At 37.5% G+C, this 15,015-nt stretch overlaps 1 protein-coding gene across 1 annotated transcript; it reads left to right on the forward strand.

The window, feature by feature from the left end:
* The first annotated feature begins 2,800 nt into the window (after window positions 1–2,800).
* meox1 (mesenchyme homeobox 1) lies at window positions 2,801–9,235 on the forward strand. Its single transcript, XM_039664872.2, has 3 exons — window positions 2,801–3,571; window positions 7,701–7,873; window positions 8,485–9,235. Exons 1-3 carry the CDS (start codon window positions 3,106–3,108, stop codon window positions 8,605–8,607), a joined length of 762 nt encoding a protein of 253 aa, XP_039520806.2. The 5' UTR covers window positions 2,801–3,105; the 3' UTR covers window positions 8,608–9,235.
* Window positions 9,236–15,015: the final 5,780 nt, after the last annotated feature.

Consider the following 15,015-nt stretch of genomic DNA (forward strand, 5'->3'; position numbering starts at 1 on the left):
TAACCTGTATAAAAATGTTAACAGTAGTAATAGGCCTATGTTATTTACCACAAAATACATACATATAGCCTATATATATATATATATATATATGTATTCAATTCAAAATGTATTCAATTATAATGAGAAAAAAAAGTCTGTTTCTGAAATAGGCCTACGTGTTTTCCAAACTTATCGGTACCTTTCAAATCTTTGCTTGAAAGACAGCATAAAAATTCTTAGGAAATATGACTGAGTAATAAAATAAAATAAAATAAAAGAAAGAAAGAAAAACTTATACGGTGATTATTGAACATGAAATACTATGGGAGATTTTAAGAATTGTCTTCAGCAACCACTAGAGCGCAGCACGATTTAGTTTTTCCTTCAACTCACAACAGACTTAGTGTCAAGTGTCATCAGACAAATGAAATCACTGCATCAGACTATGGAATATATTTCACATATGTATTTGGGGGAAAAACAAGTGGAATCAACTAACTGAAATATATATATATATATATACATATAAGCTATTTGCATTTGGAAAATATTAAGGTAATATCAGAAATGTTTTTTTTGCAAGTATTTTAAGGAGAATGTATTTTAAACCATACTGTCAATCATTTCACTTGATGGTCATCTCAGTTCAAACAAAAGTTCAGCACCACATGTGAGTGTGTTTTGCTTTTGTGTGAGAGAGTGTGTCTCACAGTTTGGCGGAAGCAGTAAATGAAGTGTTCAGCAGCAGGGTCTGAATCTCTTCTGTTCTCCCACTGCTCTCTGACCCAAGCCTGGCCCGGGCTGGTGCTCCGTTAGGACTCTCTTTCATCCTTCTTACTCTCTCTGGTGTCATGAAGATGGATCAAATGAAAACACAAAAACACCCTCTTTGCCCCCAACCTGCCCTGGCCGACTGACGGCAACAGGTTTAAGCATGGAGCAGTGACTACTTCAAGACTCAAAATGTGCATGGACTGACACACACACACATACACACACACACACACAGAAAGAAAACGTAAACTCTCGCACAGATGGTCCATCTAAACGCAAATGCTGTCTAACCCCAGCCCCCTGTGGTCATAGGGACCAGATTGCCAGTAAAGAGGTGGATGCTTCATGGCTCAGCTATTTGCTGGGTAAAGGGAAAGGATTGCAGTCTTACCTCAGACCTTTTAAAGATTACGTTGCTTTAGTTTAGGGTGAAGGCTGTGCTATTCACAGATGTCAGGATCACACAAAGGATAAAGCAAAGCAACAATAAAAATAACCACAGACCACAGTTCTTAGAAATGCAACTGAAAATGTTTGCTTTCCATCACTTGTTATACAGACCGCGTAGAAAGAGAAAACTCGAGATTCCAACCTCAACCACATTGAAATGTCAAGTGAAATCTGTTAAATAGAGCGCTTGCCAGAGCAAACGCATGACTAGAATACAGGAGAAATGACTTCACATTTGGATCATACACTGCTTGCATGATTGCAAACAATATGTAATATGGATGGCATGCAGTGACTGATTTATCTGTCATCATTTATATAAAACCAAGCATGCCGTTGTTTAAAATATATATTTCTTCTTCAATCTGAAACATGGATTTGGAAACTATCTCTAATTTAATGAGCAAGTAAAATGATTATTGCTATTTTTAAAGTATAAATTATATGTTGACACTTTAATAATATAATGTAATATAATTGGTATACTGTTCAAAAGTTATTTATATAAGAAAATTATAAAAAAAAAATTTTATTATTTTATTCAGCAAGGACACAAAAAATGACATAAAAAATTATTTAATCATCTTTAAAAAAAGATTATTCCTATTTCAAATAAATTGTCTTTTGTACTTTCTATTCATTTCCTGACAAAATGTATCACTGTTTCTGAATTAAAAAAAAATAAAATAAGCTGCTGCAATTTTTTTCAACATTTATAATATATATATATATATATATATATATATTTTTTTTTTTTTTAGCACCAAATCAGCATATTAGAATTATTTCTGAATGATCATGTGACACTGAAGACTGGAGTAATGATTCTGGAAATTCATTTTTGCAATCACAGGAATAAAATCAGAAAACAGTTAATTTATTAATTTAAGTTGTCACAATAATCATGTTTTTACTTTATTTTTTTCAAATAAATGCAGCCTTGATGGGAAAAAAAACACTGTAAAACTGAAATTTGGACAATGATTTGTAAATTAATTAATAGCTGATCATCATTATTCAAACGTTATCATTTGGTTCTGTTTACAGTTTACACAGCATTTTTAAAATAAGCCATGTTTTATTTATCATGTGAATTATTCAGACAATTAAGATGCTTATGAGACTAATTGGGTGTTAAAATTAATGACAGCATGTTTGTGTGTTTGGTCTATTAGGGCTTGTGCGCACGAGAGGTGTTGAAGAAAGCACCGCCTAAGTCAGTGTGAGAGAAATCCCTGGCTGTGTCGCCACACACGTCCACACACACAGACTACGCCAGGGTAAAGCACGGCCCGTACGGAGTGGTTCCCACCAAAAATTTGGAGAAGTCAAATTGGGGGTTTTGGGGATAAAAGAAGCCAAAAAGGATCCGGTCAACTTTCCTGTGTGGGTGTTCATTTTATATTTTACAGACAATGTTCCTTTAAAAGCCAGCACCTGGAAATCCCATTAGATGTGCATATAAAATCCCCCATGATTAATAGTATATGAGGCAGGGCTGGGTTGGGGGGTACCAACATGTGGACCACAGGACTCCTCCTCTGCAAGCTCACGTTACACTCCATAAACTTGCTACTCTTTCCCACCTAAGCGTTTAAAAAGGAGGAGGGACTGCTTGTCAGGAATGCCTCAGAACTGTGAAAAGAGCTTGTAGAGCTGAGAGTGGATGTAGTGGGTCAGCCTGAAAGCTGAATGAGAGACAGAGAGCGTGTGAGCTGACGTGTTACACCTGAGTGGCCTCTGTAGGAAGGTGTCTGCTTTCATACTTCTGCTTACTGATTTTCGCAAAGGTGTTTGTGTGCACATGCTGCTGAAGTGGATATTTCCCAGGTTGACTTGCACCAAACCCAAAAAGCTGCATCTCTGAGGACACCTACTCTGTGCTGCGTGCTCTTCGGCATGGATCAGCCAGCCAGCAGTTGCATGCGGAGCCCTCACGCGGGCGGCGCTCTATGGGGTTGCGTCAGGAGCCCTCACTCGGGAGGGTCCGGGGCCGGCCTGCAGCCCTACCAGCAGGCCCCATTCGCCCTGCACCAGAAGCACGATTTCCTGGCCTACACGGACTTCTCCAGCTCCTGCCTGGTGCCGGCGCCGCACACTTATCCGCGCGAGGACAGACTGTATCCGGAGACACACGGCGGGTACCAGCGGACGGAGTGGCAGTTCTCTCCATGTGAGCCCAGAGGCAGAGGGCAGGAGCCGTGCCAGGGGGCGGCAGAAGCAGTGGGAGCTGAAATGGACAGTGAAGGGGGACACAGGCTGCCTGGAGCAGTCACAGCATGTCTAGAGGGAGAGTATTCGCCTCAAAGTGTGCCAGCCGTCGACACAGAGAAAAAAAGCTCCAAGCGGAAAAGAGACATCACAGGTGAGGGAATAAGAGGTTGAAGTGGTTTACTCCGGCTCATTTGAACATTCTCATTTTTTTTTTTGCCTGTTACATTAAACATGTAAGACAGTATCTAAAATCAGTGGAAGGGTTGGTAGGTTTGTGCTGAGAGTGTATCTGGTTAAACACACTGTAGCTGTGGGGATAGTGATATCAGGAGTTTGTCCAAAACTGAAAATGATGTCATCGTTTACTCAACTTCATGTCATTTCAAACATGCATGGCTTTATTTCCTCTGCGGAACACACAACAAATTAGATGTTTTTGAAAAATGATATTTGTTGGAGTTTATAATGAAAGTCGAATAGGGGTTCAAAACAACACTGGACCCCACTGGCTTTCATTGTATAGGAAAAAAAACACTTTTTCAATCTATATTCTTTTGTGTTTTACAGAATAAAGAAGGTTTTGGATGACGAGTTTAAATTGTTCTTTAAGAATATAATAGATTTTACTTGCCTGCACATGAAGGATGACCCTTAACACATTATTCCGTTATTATTCTGCAGTTGTTTCCTTCAATTGTTGGAGGCTCTTAGGTAAAGTTCAGCTTTTTGCTGTTGTTTTAATCAGTTTGGTGGTTTTAACATTTAGTAACATCTGACACACCCATCTCAACCCAGATCTGATTTTCTAAACTATTTATTTTGATTCGGATATGTGAAAGTCAACTGAATATTCAGATTTAATGGTAATAAACTGTTTATGAATCTCTAGGTGCTCTATGTATTAATAATCATATTAATGCAATCTAATGGCACCTGGATATTCTGTGTCCAGTATCAGAAGTGTCATATTACTGACATTTTTGATCATAGATCTTTTTTTATTACAAATAAAATGACATTTAGCTGTGCAGTAGTATTCTATGTATCAAAATGTAAGGTTTTGAACCCATCTTTTGACTAAAATATTCACCCCTTTTAATCTCTTACATTTTGCGTTTCCTACAATAATGATGTCCAGAAATTAATAAATCTACATCATTTTAGTAATACACACTCTCCTTACTTGCAATTTCACACTATTCGGAGAGAAGGAAAAGTGAACCTCAGTGTTTGTGGCACATCTGGTGCATTCATTTCATCTCTCAGCCTTTCTGTGGAAAATGAGACAACTTTGCTTTTCTGGGATGAAGGAAAATAATCTCTTCTCCAATAGTCTTTTGTATAGCATTGGCCAAAACAGCAAGACAATATACATTTTATGAGTGGCGTTTAAAAATGAATCGCTCAAATCCATCACCAGGCCCTCTATAACAATGCATCCAGGCCTCATAGTCTAATGTGGGGAATAAATATACGCTTTCCTTCTCTGTGTTACCTTAATGTAACCCTACATCACTTGCGGTCGAAACAAGCCAGACCACGTCTGTAATATAACTTGCCTGCGATCCCACTTCTACATTCTTATCCATTGACATTTTCCTGTCGTTAAGCAGTAACAGGATCTCCACAGAACACATTCTCCATTTGACTGCAGAGAAATTCACCATCATGAAAATATTCATCACTGAGGCTGAGGTTTAAGCGTGCATTAATGTGACAGAATTTGTTGTAAAATGTTGGGGTAAATTATAGAAAGACACAAGGTGTGAAAGTTTTGGCTAGGATATGATAATCAAATCTGGTAGTGATTATGTTTTCAGGGTTTTTTCTTTTTACCTGAAATGACAAGCAGACACTCATGATTGCATGAAATTGTAAACAGATGTGATATTTGCTCCCAAAATGAATTCTGAATCACGAAAGATGTGCTCATCATTTTTTGTTTTTTCTTACATCACAGGGATGTACAGTCTTAAGTAGAAGAGAATTTAATAATATTTACTGAGCAAACTTGATATATACTATATATATATATATATATATATATATATATATATATATATATATATATATATATATATATATAAATGTATCAAACATATACATACTCCGTTTCAGAAGTTTGGGATCGGTAAGATTATTAATGTTTTTAAAAGAAGTTACTTATACTCACCAAGGCTGCATTTATTTGATACAAAAAAAAAACAGTAATATTGTGAAATTTTATTACAATTTAAAATAGCTGTTTTCTATTTAATATATTTTAAAATACAATTTATTCCTGTGATGCAAAGCTGAATTTTTAACATAATTACTCCAGTCTTTAGTGTCACATGATGCTAATTTGATGCCCAACAAACATTCACTATTATAATCAATGTTGAAAACAGTTGTGAACAATTTCAGTTTCAGAATTCTTTGATAAATAGATGAAGTTCAAATGAACAGCAGAACTTTAACATATAACAGTTTATAACATTATAATCTACCATTCAAACGTTTTTTTTTTAGATTATTGAATAAATCAATACTTTTACTCAGCAAGTATGCATTAAATAGATAAAATGTTTCAGTAAAGATATTTATAATATTACAAAAGATTCTATTTTAAAATCAAAGAATCCTGAAACAAAAATTGTCCTCAACTGTTTTCAACATTAATAATGCATAGTTTTTAGCATCAAATTAGCATATTAGAATGATTTCTGGAAAAAAAATGCTGAAAATTCAGAAATGCATCACAGAAATAAAGTATGTAAAAACAAATATTCAAATAGAAAATAGCCATTTTAAATTGTCATAATATTACAGATTTTTTATTTTATTTATTTATTTATTTATTTATTTTTTGAATCAAATTTTGAATCAAATATATGCAGCCTTGGTGAGTATAAGGGACTTCTTTTAAAACAATAGAAATATTACCGATCCCAAACTTTTGAATGGAGGCATATATATATATATATATATATATATATATATAATATGAATATGTCTGAATTCCATACTCATATTTCACGTTTTACTGCTCTTCTGTCAGTTGTCTTTTAAAGATCTAAGCATCAGCATGTGTTGAACAAGTTTACAGACAGCATTTTGACTGTTGTACTGTGTTTGGTATAACCAAAAACTGATGTAATTAAGCTTGTCAACTGATTTTGACTTAATTTGGACAAATGACTTTAGGGCCTTCTACATAAAATGCCAAATGCCCACCAGACACCCCACCGAGGGGAGGTTGCTCCCTAAATGTTTATGGGCTTTTGCTGGGGAAATTTATTGGAGTCTGTTTTTTTGGTGCACGCACATACACACAGTGCCAGGTGTTTCTCCCCCAACCTGCCACCACCTTTCCGTTTACTACCCTCGGCAGTGCGTTTAAATGAACAGGACTTTAATGACGATAATATCGCGCCTTCTAAAAAGAACAGAGGCTACAGGTGGCCATATGTGAGAAAGTACTTGTCTCGCTTTCCCACTCACATCTGGCAGTTCAGTCCATTTCAGAGTCTGGCCGAGATCTGGCAAACACAAAGTATGAATTCTCACATCGACAAATTAAAGTCATTTCACAGAAATTGCATCAGCTTTCTTTCAGAGCTACCGGTTCTAATATAATGTACATGGGTTCACAAGGTTGGAATATCTAATTAAACTGACACAAATCTGTGTAACGTAAATCATCAATCTTGCATGTAAATCTTTAAAGAGTGCATTTTGAAAGAAAACTTTTTTTTAGTGTCAGGGAATTGTAGGACACAAACTCACACACACTCTTAGACTTCATTCAAGCCTTTGTTCTTTTGTTAGCGGATTTAACAATGTTCCGGCGAATTCCTTGCTAACTTGAGTCCTCTGTGGTCAGTTGCAGCCTCGACAACCCCCAAACCCCCAGCATGCTTTAACTGGGGCTCAAGCACCCTGTGATCTGAACTGAGCCTTGTACAAATGTCTGCCCTGTGTGGCCCACAAAACGGCTTGTAACTATGTTTTAATGCAGACAGAGTTTTAAAGTTAACATGCATGAAAACACACACCGCTCCTGGGGGAACTGAACTTTAGTGTGACGTTTGAAAATGCTGTTCATTTACTCACTCTCATACCGAACCAAAATTTTTTATTTATATCTGTGGAACACAAAAGAAGATATTTCTGTACAATCACAGTCAATAGTGGACCTGCTTGGCTTTAATTGGACAATTTTTCTTTTAATTACTGTTACGAATGCTTAAATAACACAACTAATGCTAACTAGTCTTATTTTCCTTTGTATCCTCCAGATATTCAGGACTCAAGCTTCAAGGCAGACTCGAACTGCAAGGCTAGAAAGGAACGAACAGCCTTTACCAAAGAGCAACTTCGAGAGCTGGAGGCCGAGTTTACCCACCACAACTACTTGACCCGCCTGCGACGCTACGAGATCGCTGTCAATCTTGACCTCACTGAGAGACAGGTACAAAAGATACTTCGATTCATATGGTATTTTTGGCTGAAAACAGCAAAGAAAACACTCATTCATCAAGTCTAAATAAGTTGACAATAACGGTGCAGAACCGTCATCCCATCAATCCCTGACATCACTCCTCAGCGATTTCGGAGTAGGCTGTTTTTTTTTATATCTTTTTAGTTAAGCTCAGACCACACTTAGCTTGGTCCTTGATGGTTTTCCCAGGCCCAATCCCAATCACATGCCAGATCCCAGCACAACTCTGGCCTTCTCTCGAATCCCTTTGCAACTCTTTCTCCACTTTTTTCCGATGCGTCCTACAGATCTTGGCCGCCTGCCACACTTTGCTTTCAAAAATGAGTGGCAGACAGATTCAGTCGAGAAGGAGCATGTAAAAATAGTGTGGGAACAGATGGTCCATGTTCCTGTGTTTCCACGGGGAGAGAGATGCTCAGGGGTCACAGGCTTGCGTTCCTCGGAGCTCAGCCGTCAGAAATAATGTCACAAATCTCTTGATTTGCTGGCTGCAGAATTATCTCGAATCACTCAAGAGAGTGCACATTTATTCTCGAAATCATTTCCAGACAGTTTTAACGCATCAACGTTTTTATTCGCAGGTGAAAGTGTGGTTTCAAAACAGACGGATGAAGTGGAAGAGAGTGAAAGGAGGACAGCCTGCCTCTCCTCATGACCTTGAAGCGGATGAGATGGACTCCGCCGCCTCTCCCAGCTCTGAGTAAAACTCCGATCTAGACGTCTCCTCGTATTTACAGTCACCCAACTCACCCTGGCAAATACGCACCACGTCCGATTTTTTTTCACTAGTCCTTCCACGTATCCCGTTACACTGCATTATGGACAAAAGCGTCCGTGCTTCCTGTTGCTCTCTTCGCTCAGATGACTAATTATCAACAGAGTTTCAACAGCTTGGAAGCACCATCCACTTTCAGTCCACATGTTTCACTTTCATTCATAAACAGATCGACTGAAATCAGAGGCCTATAAAAACCCAATTACTCATGTGTAAAAACAATTTATGTGAACTGTTCAAGCCCTGGTTTAATAGCTTTGACCTCCAGCCATGACGGCATGATGTAGGTCTTTCACACTGTTGTGGTGGTGCCTGAAGCCTGATCAGAACCACCTGTGAAGCGCCACAGATAGACGGACGGTCTTAGGATCACGCCAAACCCCCAAAGCATCGATATCACATGTCTTAATTTTTACCCTAAACGGTGTTGTCAGGTTGCTCTTAGAATAAACCATTTCCCTTTTTTTGTACCTTTCTTTTTTATATGAAATTAATAAAGCACAGATGTTACTTAAAAATGAAAAAAAAAGTCAATAAATCTGAAAACTAAGAAAAAACGATTTGTTGTTTTTTTTTTTCTACAGATCTCCTTTGAATTGTAATACTAATGATTTTATACTGACACCTGCTGGTTTGGAGGCAAATCTAATCAAAACACAAATCAATTCTGTGTGATTTTTAAACTACTTGCATGACATGGATACATTTGAGATAGATTTAAGATCAAGGACGGGTTGTTTCATACTCATAAAAGGCATAGTTCACCTAATTAATCTGTCGTCATTTACTCACCAAGATGGAACTGTTTTTGTCCATAAAATAAAAGTCAAATAGGGTCAAAAGTAATGTGTAAGGACAAAAGAAACATAAAAGAAAGTAAGTAATACAGGACTGGAATAACATGAAGGTGAGCGAAGAAAGAATGAATTTTCAATTTTCAGTCAACTGTCCTTTTAAAGGGATAGTTCACTTTGAAATTAATTTTTGATGTTTTATCTTACCTCAAGGGCATGCAAGATGTAGGTGTCTTTGTTTCCACAGTATTTTCAATTTTGATATTTTTAGGTCAAACCGTTCTTGTCTGTCAGTCATATTTTGGAGGTATATGGGGCCTTGAGATCACTTGGATGTGGCTGTGGTTACAAGAGATAAAAACGATATAAATACGGTTCGTTTTCTCACACAAACCGCTCGTTTCTTATCTTAGGCCATCAATGTGTACTTACATTTACGAGTCATTAAATCGTGTTTAATTTGGACTTCTCTGTGCATGCTCTTAGAGGAAGACCCCATAGACCACCATTATATGACTGACAGACAAGAACGGTTTGACCGAAAAATCAAAATTGAAAATACTATGAAAACAAAGACACCTACATCTTGGATGCCCTTGAGGTAAGCTAAAACATATCAAAAATTAATTTCAACGTGAACTATCCCTTCAAGCATATTGATGATCTTCCAGAATGCTCTCAAAAGCTCTAATGAAAGTACAGGATCAACTCTCTTGGCCCTGAAGTTTTGATGGAAGCTTTTGTATGGGCCGAAAAATCAATTTTTACCAGAACTCAGACCAGCCCACGTGGGGACCAGTCGCACCAGAAGTCTGAAGAGTGACCGCCACTTTAGTGCTGTGGAGAATAATAGGTGGGTAGTGAAGAGATGACTTCTCAAGTACAGGATGTTGTTGTAGCAGGTAGCCAGTCATCCAATTTCCTGCTTCCCAAAGAAAACAGTGGTAAAGCATCCAAGGTCCAGGGACGCACAATGGTGGGCCTATACTCTGGCTGGCCGGCCAGCCAAACAAAGACTGGAGAGGTGAGTGGCCTGTGAGGTGGAGGTGCAGGAATAGTTCCATACACACCCATGATGGGGTTAAGTCCCACAATGCTGCTGACCCTGTTCAGCCATAGCTTGCTTTCCACCATTACATGCAGTATTATTGCTTTTCTAGTAATGACTATGAAAATAAGCCTTGTATATAAACTTAATTATGATATTAGAACCCCTAATAAAAACACACTGCAGTGGTCCATTTATACATGTGACTTTACTAAAATAAACACAGTAGGGGATTTATTCTTAAAGACACATGCGCGTACACTCTATTTAAACAGAACCGTGCCGTTTTGTTTAATTTTGGCCCCCCAAAAATAGCATGTTAAGTAACGTGATCTTGAGTACTAGCACTCGTTTGCCCGGTGACTTCATTTAGACGAGGATTCTCTGGGGGTAACATGGAGAGAGGAAAAGAGACAGATGGAAGAGAAAGTCTGGCCTATACTGAACAGGATGAACACTCATAAGCTCAGACTGACAGTTTACTAAAGAAACCAGAAGACAAAGTGGGGCAGCTTCATCATTCTGTGGCTCAGCTCACATGATGAATGCACATTTCAGTAGGAGACAGTTTTTGCTTTGTCAATTCAACGTTTTGTGGCCAGCAAAACAAGAATACACAAAAAAAATACAAACATTTGCAATGCAGCGTTTTTCCGGTTCGACTCAGATACATTTGAAACACAGAAAGAGGCTGTTCGGCATACTCAGAGTTTTGAGGCGTGGGTGGGGGTGTGATGGATAGCTGGAGGTGTGCAGGTCAGATCTATGAGACGGCTGCAGAATTAAAGCGTGGCTCGCTGGCCTTGCTTCAGTGCTGTGGTCCATCTGTATGGTGTTATTGTTTACTGAGGCAACATTTCACTCTGACATCAAAGCTTCATGACCCTTCACACAGCTCAGCTATGCAACCACCAGCCATGCCAAACCACATTTTGTTTTACCACACTTTTTATATATATTTTGTTGTTGTTCATTGGGAAAAGCATATTCGAATAATTTCCCATGCATTTCTTTGGCAGATAAAGATCTTTTTTAAGCATTAACAAATTATTCAAATCAAAACCAAACATAAAACATAAAATGACTTTCTTTGAAAATGAAAATTACACAACATTTTTTACCCCTGATCTACAAAATAAAAGAGTCCAGGCTAAGTGGGAGTAATATAATCAATATATTTTATTATGGATTGTCATTAATAAAATGAGATTATGCATGACATCAGATACGAAAGATACTTTTTAATAACTTTTTCCATTTTCTTTTCCCAGTTTATTTTTTAATTTGTACAAGCACGTCCATTAGACACACCAAAACACAAAACCCTTTAATGGAATTAATAAATCCTTCATCTACTGTACTTGCATTTCTTGTGATCAAGTTATTCATTATTTTGTAACACAGTAACACTGTGTTGTTTTTCAGTAACACTTTATTTCAACGGCCCATTTTAGAGTAACTTTGCAACAACTCTCATTAGAATTAGACTTAATATCTCTTAATATCTGACTTTATTTTGAAAGTGTTAAACAGCCTTTCTTATTTATTTGTTTGTTTTTCCTTTTAGAGTCATTGCACCTCAAAAATAGAGATTAAAGATGAAATCTTTCATAGTAGACGATTTTATTGATCACTTGAATATACTTTTTCTAGAGATCTTATTTATTTATTGCTGTTGAATCCATTACAACCATACATCAGGATGTTGTTTAGGAAGAGAAATTGTAGATAGATAGATAGACAGACAGACAGACAGACCGACCAACCAGAATCTTAGTCTTTGATATTTCAACCTCCAGTCACATCAGCAGAGGCACAGGATGGCTGTTTTTAACAACCCACCGGGCCCTGAAACAATAAAACGAGTCTGCAGTTCTTCTCTCTTTTAATGTCCTAGACATAGTCATCTTCACACTATTGTCTTCAGACAACCTGCACATTTCTGTCTGATTTTTGCTCCCTTGTCCATGGAAGAAACTGCGGGGAAGGAGGGGAGGAAGAAACAGAGGAAATGTGTGATGGCTTCCGTACATCCTCCCAAGACAGTACTTCCACTGGAGAGAAAAAGTCGAAGAAAAATGCATGTTCAGGTGTGTGTACATGTGCGTATGTGTGTGTGAGAATCTTTTAAAACAGCTTCTATTTAGAGGATGTGGTCAGCGAAGATCTGCGCCCCCCAAATGATTAGTGATCCCCTCAGGAGAAATAAATCTCACAGTTTCATTGCACAATCATTCAAGATGGGCCGGAGCTGCGCAGCACAGTTTTAAATTATGCAGGACTTCCTGCCATGTTCCTTTGACAGCTCTTATAACCCAAAGTAGAGAGGAATTTTTGTTCTTCTAAATTATGAATATACTAAAAATAATATCTTTTGTTGTTTGTCAGTAGTTTGGACCTCACTAAAGGAAAGAAATAGGACAGGACCTGGCCACAGCGCACCATGAGTGGAACATAAAAAATCACTGCTGGACCCAAATTGTAAAAGCATTGTGTTAAAAGCGGCAAAATAGAGTACCATCACTCTCATAAAAAAAGCTGTCACTTGGGCAGTATCCTTTCAAAAGCTAGGCTACACTTTGTTCCCAAATGGTTCTCTGGCACCTTAGTACCTAAAATGGAACAAAAGTGTACCTTTTTAAAAAGGTACTGCCCCAGAGACAGCTTTTGTACCTTTTTCGAGTATACCATCCTAGTCTTAGTAAGCTCTTGAAATAAAATGTCTGAAAAAAAGCCCTGACACTGAGAAAAAAAAAAACATCATCATGTAATCATCAAACATTAAACAGTATAATCAAAACTGCCTAATGTTCCTAAATGAAATCTCGACCAGGACGAGGAATAGGACTTTGCAATCTTAGTTGATGGACTCAATCTACTCCACCTATATGTTTCGATCACCGTTCTGAATACGATTCAGGCGTAGTCTTTGACAAAAACACGTTTTTCTAAGCTTTTTGTTCAAAATGTTGCTATTTTTAATGAAACTTACCCACAGTGTGTTGATAAAAAAGACTTTTATTCATTCAACAAAATATTCTGGCAGGGGAAGAGTTAACAATTTAATTTGAATGATCCTTCAGTAACAAATAAACCTACCCATGTGCACATGGCGGCCAAATTTCGAGCACAACAGTCACTATCCATCAGCTGCTCTCTTTCAGTCTACCTCCTCCTGTCTCTCTCTCTCTCTCAGAGGTGTCTCAGTCGCCAGACAGCTCTTTACCAAACAAAAGAAGTCTTGTTTGATAGTTTCATTTGATCCGTTACTTGCCACAGAAGTTTAATACCCAATACAATTGATCCTGGCAGATGAGGGTGCTGCCCCTGCGAGATCCACGGCCCAGTGAACCACGACCATCAGGACATGCTACACCAAACAATAGACCCTCTTACTACAGCAGACTGTATGATCAATAAAAGTTATTACCTCGTTTTTTATTGTCTCCAGTAACAGATGATGTGGGATCAACTGGTACCTACGAAATATGTGAGGCTGATAGATTAAGAGACATAGTATACTTTTCAACATTCTTCAGAATGTTCCTTAAAATTATTGCTGTATTATTCTACATCTGGTGCTTTTGAGTTCACCACTGGAAGTTCCAAACCAGTCAAGGTCAAATCAGTTTTTTTTTAATCTTTTCACAGCTCAACTTTCTATTATTTTGAAAATTACTTTTCATGATTTATTTATTATTATTGTATTGTATTTACTTATTGGGTTTCAAATATGCTGGTATTGGATTATATTTAATAATTGTTGTGATATATTTTTATTATTGCTATTTTTACAGCAATATTTTTTTCATGTAATGCATGGAACTGACCCCCCAAGAAATAAGCTGTTGCCACAACATTTCAGGAAAAAAATATATATGCAACTCTCTATTTATAACTTTATTGATGAATGATGGTAAGATCATTAAGAGATGATTTATCATAAATATGGGTTTATAAGATCTTTTGATCATATAAAATCATCATATTTATGAGATCTTTTGGAAGACCTGCTTGACTACAGGGTCTGTTGTGAGCATGTGTGTCTGTGTAAATGGGCACTGGAGGACCTCGTTCAGGGTCGGCTCACTCAACATCACTCAGCTCAAAACCATGGGAACACTTTGAGTAGGGGAAGTAGGCTTCATGCAAGAGCTCCATCTAAAAACAAAGCCACAGGAGCTTTAAGCACATGCAATTCAGACCAAGAAGTCAATGTTTAGCTGTTTAGCATGATCCAAATAGACCCAGGTAACTTACGGAAAAAAAAAGAAAAAAAAGGACGTCTTTAAACAAGATAAAGTCGTTTAAATAAGATAAAGCCTTTAATAAAGTCATTTTTTTCCCCCTCACAAAAAGTATTCTCGATGCTTGATAAACTTATAGTTGAGCCACTAGTCAAATGGAATATTTAAACATTTTCTTTAATGACTTTCTGGGCCGTCAAGTTTCAATCCCCTAGGAGCCTATGTAGCAGAGATCCACCTCTCAAATT

This window comes from Pimephales promelas, chromosome 17 (genome assembly GCF_988280905.1).
Source record: "Pimephales promelas chromosome 17, fPimPro1.hap1.1, whole genome shotgun sequence".
NCBI lineage: Eukaryota > Metazoa > Chordata > Actinopteri > Cypriniformes > Leuciscidae > Pimephales > Pimephales promelas.

Coding starts and splice junctions, on each gene's coding strand:
- meox1 (XM_039664872.2), top strand. CDS start 3,106: ATGGATCAGCCAGCCAGCAGTTGCATGCGGAGCCCTCACGCGGGCGGC. Junction 3,572..7,700: donor GCGGAAAAGAGACATCACAG/GTGAGGGAATAA, acceptor TGTATCCTCCAG/ATATTCAGGACTCAAGCTTC. Junction 7,874..8,484: donor TTGACCTCACTGAGAGACAG/GTACAAAAGATA, acceptor TTTTATTCGCAG/GTGAAAGTGTGGTTTCAAAA.